General features: G+C 65.2%; 2 protein-coding genes across 2 annotated transcripts in view; one reads left to right on the top strand and one right to left on the bottom strand.

The window, feature by feature from the left end:
- LOC105811224 (chromosome unknown open reading frame, human C19orf35) overlaps positions 1–243 on the top strand; it is a 3,183-nt gene extending 2,940 nt beyond the window's left edge. The window contains exon 4 of the mRNA XM_012645365.1: positions 8–243. Within this exon, the coding sequence (XP_012500819.1) occupies positions 8–243 (236 nt within the window). The remainder of the gene's footprint in view (positions 1–7) is intronic.
- A 2,025-nt stretch (positions 244–2,268) lies between these two features.
- OAZ1 (ornithine decarboxylase antizyme 1) lies at positions 2,269–5,551 on the bottom strand. The gene is given in 6 exon segments (XM_012645390.1): positions 2,269–2,826; positions 2,921–3,006; positions 3,252–3,424; positions 3,679–3,765; positions 3,767–3,824; positions 5,297–5,551. Coding segments are annotated over 6 exon segments (684 nt in total). The 5' UTR covers positions 5,443–5,551; the 3' UTR covers positions 2,269–2,692.
- Between the last annotated feature and the right edge of the window lie 449 nt (positions 5,552–6,000).

Raw genomic sequence — 6,000 nt, 5'->3', positions numbered from 1 at the left:
TCGGCAGCCCGGACGCGCGGCGCGCTGCAGGCGCTGCTCTGGGGGCCGGGGCCGGAGCTGCGCGGCCGTGGAGCCCCGCTCGGGCCCTGGCTGCGGGCTCGCCGCGCGCTGCTGGTCCTGCACCTGGCCGAGCGGGCTGCGGGTGGAGGAGCGCCCGGCCTGGAGGACTGGCTGTGCTGTGAATACTTGGCCGAGGCCACCGAGGCCTTGCTGAGCCAGGCCCTGGTGCTGCTGTGGGACTGACCCCAACCCGGAGCCGATACACCTGGCCCAGGGCCTGTCCAGGAGGCAGGCATCCCTTCCCAGAGCTGGGGGCCCATGGCCCGCCTGTGTCTCCACCATAGACAACGTAGATTGCAGGCCCCTCCAACGCCTGCCCTCTCATATGCTGGGGACTCCCCAAGGGCTCCCCAAGAGTGCAGCTGCCTGCTCCAGGGCACCTCTCTGATGCCAGGGCCACCACCACCCCTCTTCCAGGGGTACACACTCCCTGCCAATCAATGTCTCTCTGAATATGTCCCACCTTGCAGGCCTGTCGCTGTCTCCATAGGAGTGTGAACACTGTCTTTCCAAAGCCGGGCCAAAATCATTTCTGGCCCTGCAGCACCCCGTCATGCCGAGGATGCCGAGCGACTCTGAGAGTGTGAATGGCCCAGTCCCTTGTGGAGAACTGCCTGTGCTCACAGGCTGGGGGTGGGGCTCCCTGGAGCCTTAGACACCCAGCCACCCTGGGGGAGTCCGGACTGTCCTGCCCGCAAGCCTCGCATGCTGTCCCTGCCACCTCCCTACTCTCTCCCCACCCCGCGGCCCCCTCCCTGTTGCTTCCAGCCTCCAAGCCTTTGTATGGGCTGTTCCTCTGCCAGACTTTTCCAATCCCACCTCCTCTAAGCAAATAAAGTCACCCTCCCTCTGGTCGCTCGCTGCCTCCTAGCCCTGTTCTCTCCCCGCCACAGCAGGTATCACCACTTGGACGTATTTATTGTTAGCGTCTGTGAGGCTGTGAGCTCTCTGAGGGCAAGGCCAGGCTTACCACACAGTAGGTGCTCAATTAATAGCCTAAGATGATAGAATCAGCAAGCGAGCAGAGACAAGACTCCTCAGGGGCCCCTGTTTACACCTATGAAATATGAACCCAGCAGCTCTGAGCGGTCCCTCTGCCCTCACCTGAGGGCTCCTCTCTGGAGGTGCCCCCATCCCATCCCCCATGGCAATCCTGGGGGGATCTTTCTAACCCCCAGGTATGACCAGGTCCTCTCTCCTGCTCAAACACCTCTCATGGCTCCCTAGTGCCCTCAGGATACACACAGGGCTCTTGCAAAGGCTCTTCGAACTCTCTCTGGCCAACCCCTCATGCCACACTGCTCATCTGCAGAACTGCTTTCTGGCTGCCAGGCCTTTGCCCATGTTACGTCTCCTTCGTTCTGCTTCAGACTCCTCCTATTCATCCCTGAACACCTGGGCTCCAAAGCCCTTTCCCTGCATTTGCATCGGCCAAACGGGCTGAGAGCGTGTATCCAGCCCTGTCCTCACAGCCGACCCCACCGTCACTCAGATGCCTGGACGTCTCACCCCTCCAGGTCTGCCCCACCCTCTGAGCTCCCCCCTCCTCTAGGAAGGGCCCCTTTCCCGCCAATCCCAGCCAAGGCCTGGCTGGGCGGCGCTCCTGGATGCAGCCAGCAGGTGGCGCTGCGGCCACGCGGACCTTGGCGGGGGCGGGCCCGGAAGTGACTGTCCAGTCGGCTCCTCCCGGCGCCCAGAGCCCTCGGCTTTGGCCTACACCCCGCAGTGCGGCCTGGCTCTTCGCCTCCGCGCTGCCTCGGGCCTGCCCCACCCCTGCCCAGGTGGGCTCCTGTCCCCAGCACGGCGCTGCGAGGCCCTCCCCAGGAGCGAGTGGGGGACACGGGTCATCAGGGTCAGGCACACCCCACCCCGTCCCCGCACGCGCGCCCCAGCTGGGAAAGTCCCCGCCGGGACACCGCACGCCATGGAGGACCCAGTGGTCGGGAGGCGGGGCCTAAGAGCCAGCAGGAACCTGGGGAGCCCGGCCACACCCCCAGCCGTCCCCCAGAGCTTCGAGGCCAGGACAGAAAGCGAGGCTTGAGGGGCCCCAATGAGGGCAGCGCTGGCAGCAGAGCGCTGTGGCCCTGGCCTAGGCCACAAGCCCCATTCCCTCTGAGACAGGTGCCCACAGGTGCTCTCAAACCCTCCACCCACCTAGGGCAGCCCCCTCCCAGTCCCCAGCGACATCAGCAGCAACGCGGTCTTGGAGGTGTGATCACTTTATTCGGATGTTTGAGCAGTAGAAGGGTAGATTAATACCGATCTTTCCAAGTTAAGAGACCTAAGACTGTTTCCAAAAGACTTCAAATAAACTTCTCAAAGTACAAGGATAATCTGAATCATCTTAAACCAGCAATAAAAAAGTAAAATATAAATTTTTATTTAGAATTAAAGCAAATACTTCAGTATCACAAACACAATATTAAACTTCAAGAAATATACCGCTAATTTGGAGTGAGCATTTATTTGCACAATTACAACATGCGACAAACCCAGAAGAGATGAACGAGTCTGACGTTTCCACCCCCAGCGCAGCAGCGGCCACCCCACCCCGAGGTGACACCAGGGGCTGCCAGGGAGGGGCTCCGGCTTCCAGCCCCATCTCTAGAGCGGAGCACAAGCCGCGCTGCCGCTACTCCTCCTCGCCTGAGGACTCTCTCTCGAACGTGTAGGCCATGAAGCAAGCATCGGGTCTCTTGGGGACGAGGGGATGCCCCGGTCTCACAATCTCAAAGCCCAGAAAGCTGAAGGTGCGGAGCAGTGCGGCTGCGGGGTACAGGCCGTCACACCAGGGTCCGACAGGCCTGCCCCCCTCGCACATCCCCTCCCCCGGGGACCAGGAGGGGAGGGTGGCACCTACCTCTGTCCTCACGGTTCTTGTGGAAGCAGATGAAGACGTGGTCAGCGCGGAGCTGCTCCTCCGCAAACTCGAGGAGAACTGCAAAACTGAGCCGGCCCTCAGCATGCCCCACCGGGCCTCATTCCCACTGAGCAGGGCTTATCCTCTGGGGTGGGCACTGCGGGGTGCTGAGTGTGTCCCTGCCCCGCCCCACTCTCGCCCCACCCACCATGGCAACAGGAAAGAATCCCACAGGTTGCCCAGTGTCCTCCAGAGGGCAGGACTCCTGGGGGTGCATACTGTTGAAAAAGGGAGCCCCCTCCCCACAAAGCGGAGACCGCAGCACCCTCACCTGTCTTTGCTCCCCTCGGGCAGCGCGCCGCCTGGGATCTCGATGTACAGGCTGTCGCCGCGCAGCACTGCCCTCCAGGTGATGTGTTTGGCATCCGTGAGCCTGGTCTGGACGTTAAGAATCCTCGTCTTGCTGTTAGACGTTAGTTCCTCTGTTACATTCAGCCGATTATCCTGCGGGGAGACGCCAGGTCCCCAATCTTGCAAACCCTACTCCCACGGCGGGGGGGTGAGCCCCTCAAGGCAAAAGGGAACAGTGGCTAGTGGCAATTTGGAAAAGGCAGAAAAACACGAAGCCCACCCAACAGTGCCATGGTGGGGGTGGTGGAGGGATGGGGTGCAGGGCAGGGGGGGCCCCAGGGCTGCCACCTGTGCCCGGCCCGCCCGCGGCAGCAGATGCACAGGACCGTGGCCGCGCGGATACTCACGGAGTACAGTAAGTTAGCTGAAAGACTGTGATCCCGCTGGCTATTCCCTCGCCCACCTGGGATCTTCAGGGGTGGGTGAGGGACATCAGGAGCACCACCGAGGCCCCGGACCCAGGTTACTACAGCAACTGAGGGAGACCCTGGAACTGCAGGAAGCGGCCATCAGGACGCAGCCAGCTCGGAGGGAGCCCCAGGAGCCGTCCACCCGCTCAGCCTCGGCCGGGGTCCACTGCCCACCGCCCTGCGGGAACCGGCCCTGCCAAACACAGGGTCTTGCAGGAGGTGGCTCCAGCCGCCCCCGCACACACAGGAGAGGCAAAAAGACCTAAGACGCTGGCCCAACTCCACCGGGCGCAAGTCCCCCTCGACCACCTCAAGGCGGGCAGATGCTCACGAACCAGGCCCTCCAGTTTCACTTCCCCTTTCTAACTCCGGCCCCGCAGCTTCCCCTTTTGCACGTCACCGCAGCGAGAGCCCCAAGCCTGGCTGCTGCGCAGCCACTAGCTACCTGCCTTTCCAGAGAAGCCCCCGGCCTAGACCCTGCGTCGTTGAGACACCCGGGGGCTCGGCCGCCGGCTCCTAACCTGGCCGGGCGCAGCGCTCGCTCGGGCCGCCCCCCCCCAACCCCGAGCCTCCCGGTTGCGTCATCTCGGCAGACGCGCCCCGCGCCCCGGGGGAGATTTTCACAATCGCGCAGCCGACAGCGCCAGCAGCCATTTGCCGCGCGGCGTAAACAGGCCCCAGAATCGCCTCCATTTTGCTGCCACCCGGGTCCCCCCCAGCCGCGGCCCCTGCGCGAGGGCTCAGGCTCCGGTCCCCGGTCCCCACCGACGCCCACCTCGGGCCGAGACGCCCCCCGGGGAGACGCGGCCACGACGCTGCGAGCCGCACCACCACCACCAGCACATCGGGCCCGCGCCCCCGGGAAGGGTCGGCGCACGCGCTCCGGGGCGCTGTCCAGCCGCCGGTCACGCGGGGAAAAGCCGCGGGCGCCGTCTACGTGGGCGGCCACGCCGCGCGTCTTGGGCAACCACAGCGGCTCGCTGAAAACCGAGCCCACAAAGCCGGTCGCGTCCGGGGGCCGCGTCGCGGAGCCAGGGGACCGCGTTCAAGTTGGTCCACCTGAGAGGAGCTCGCGGCTCCTACAGCCAACGCTTGTCGGCGGCAACAGAAAAGTGCACATTCATGGGACCTGCGGGCCCCGCTCGGCCTCGGGCCAGCTGCCCGACCGCGACCCCGCCCCCACCTGCTTTCGCGACCTGCGTCCCCCAAATCCGACTGGACCCCCGACCTTGCCCGACACCCGACTACCTGTGCTCCCCAACCTGCCCCCCGACCCCACGTCCCTCTCTCAATCCAACCCCCAGCCCGCGCCCCCAGCCACGCACGCCTCTCCAAAATCAGCCTCCCTTTCTGCTCCGCCCAAAACCTGACACCCCAAGTTTGCCGTCAAACCCTGGGGAGACCTCGAGACCGGCCCCTCCCCCGGCGCGACCGTGGCCTTGAGAAAGGGGCGGATCTCGCGCTCCCGGGACGTATCTGGCACCCCGAGGCCGGCCCCCCGCGGGCCTGCGCGGCTGGCGCTTCTGGAAGCTTCGGGCGGGGGCGGGGCGCTCACTTCTCGCTGCTGCGGCCGCCGCGGCTATGCAGGCTGAGGAGCGGCATGGTCAGGCCGGCGTGGACGGTGGCGCTGGGTTTATCCCCTTCCTTCTCTCTGGCGAAGCAGTGGCTGTTGAGGATCCGCTGCAGGGAGGATTTCACCATCCGGCCGCTGGGGTCCGAAACCAGGAAAACCTCCGCTGCGCCTCTCCGCGCCGCCGCTGCTCGCCGTTCGCAAAATGGCGGCGCCGCCGCCTCCCGCTTTTATAGACGCCGAGTTCTGGCCACGCCCCCCACACCGCCGGGAACGCGGCCGCACAAGGGGGCGGAACCGCAGGGCAGCCAGGAAACCCAAGCACTCCCGCCCCTCCAGGCGTCTGATTGGTGGAGGAGGAGGGAGCCGGAGGCGGGGACGCGCAGGTGATTGGTCAGTACACCTCGAACCTCACCCCCTCCCGCGGGCGTCACTCTGTGGGCGCGCGGGGGGCGGGGCTCCTGTGGCCCCGGGTACGCGCCGCGCGCGCCCTACGACGCCCCGCCCCCACTGCCGGGTTTTGGGGCAAGGGTGTCGCGCTGGGGGTCTGTTTTTGAGGGGTGTCGCGGTGGCCTCGTCTCCGTCATCGTCCCTGTCGCCCTCACTAGGGTTCCTTCACCCCACGGGACCCCTTCCCCGGGCGGCTAGAGACGACAAAGGCCGTCGGGTATTGGGGGAGGGGGAGTCCC

Source organism: Propithecus coquereli, unplaced genomic scaffold (genome assembly GCF_000956105.1).
Source record: "Propithecus coquereli isolate 6110/MARCELLA unplaced genomic scaffold, Pcoq_1.0 Scaffold232, whole genome shotgun sequence".
NCBI lineage: Eukaryota > Metazoa > Chordata > Mammalia > Primates > Indriidae > Propithecus > Propithecus coquereli.
The sequence above is the reverse complement of the archived record's forward strand: the minus strand, read 5'-3'. Positions and strand labels throughout refer to the sequence as shown.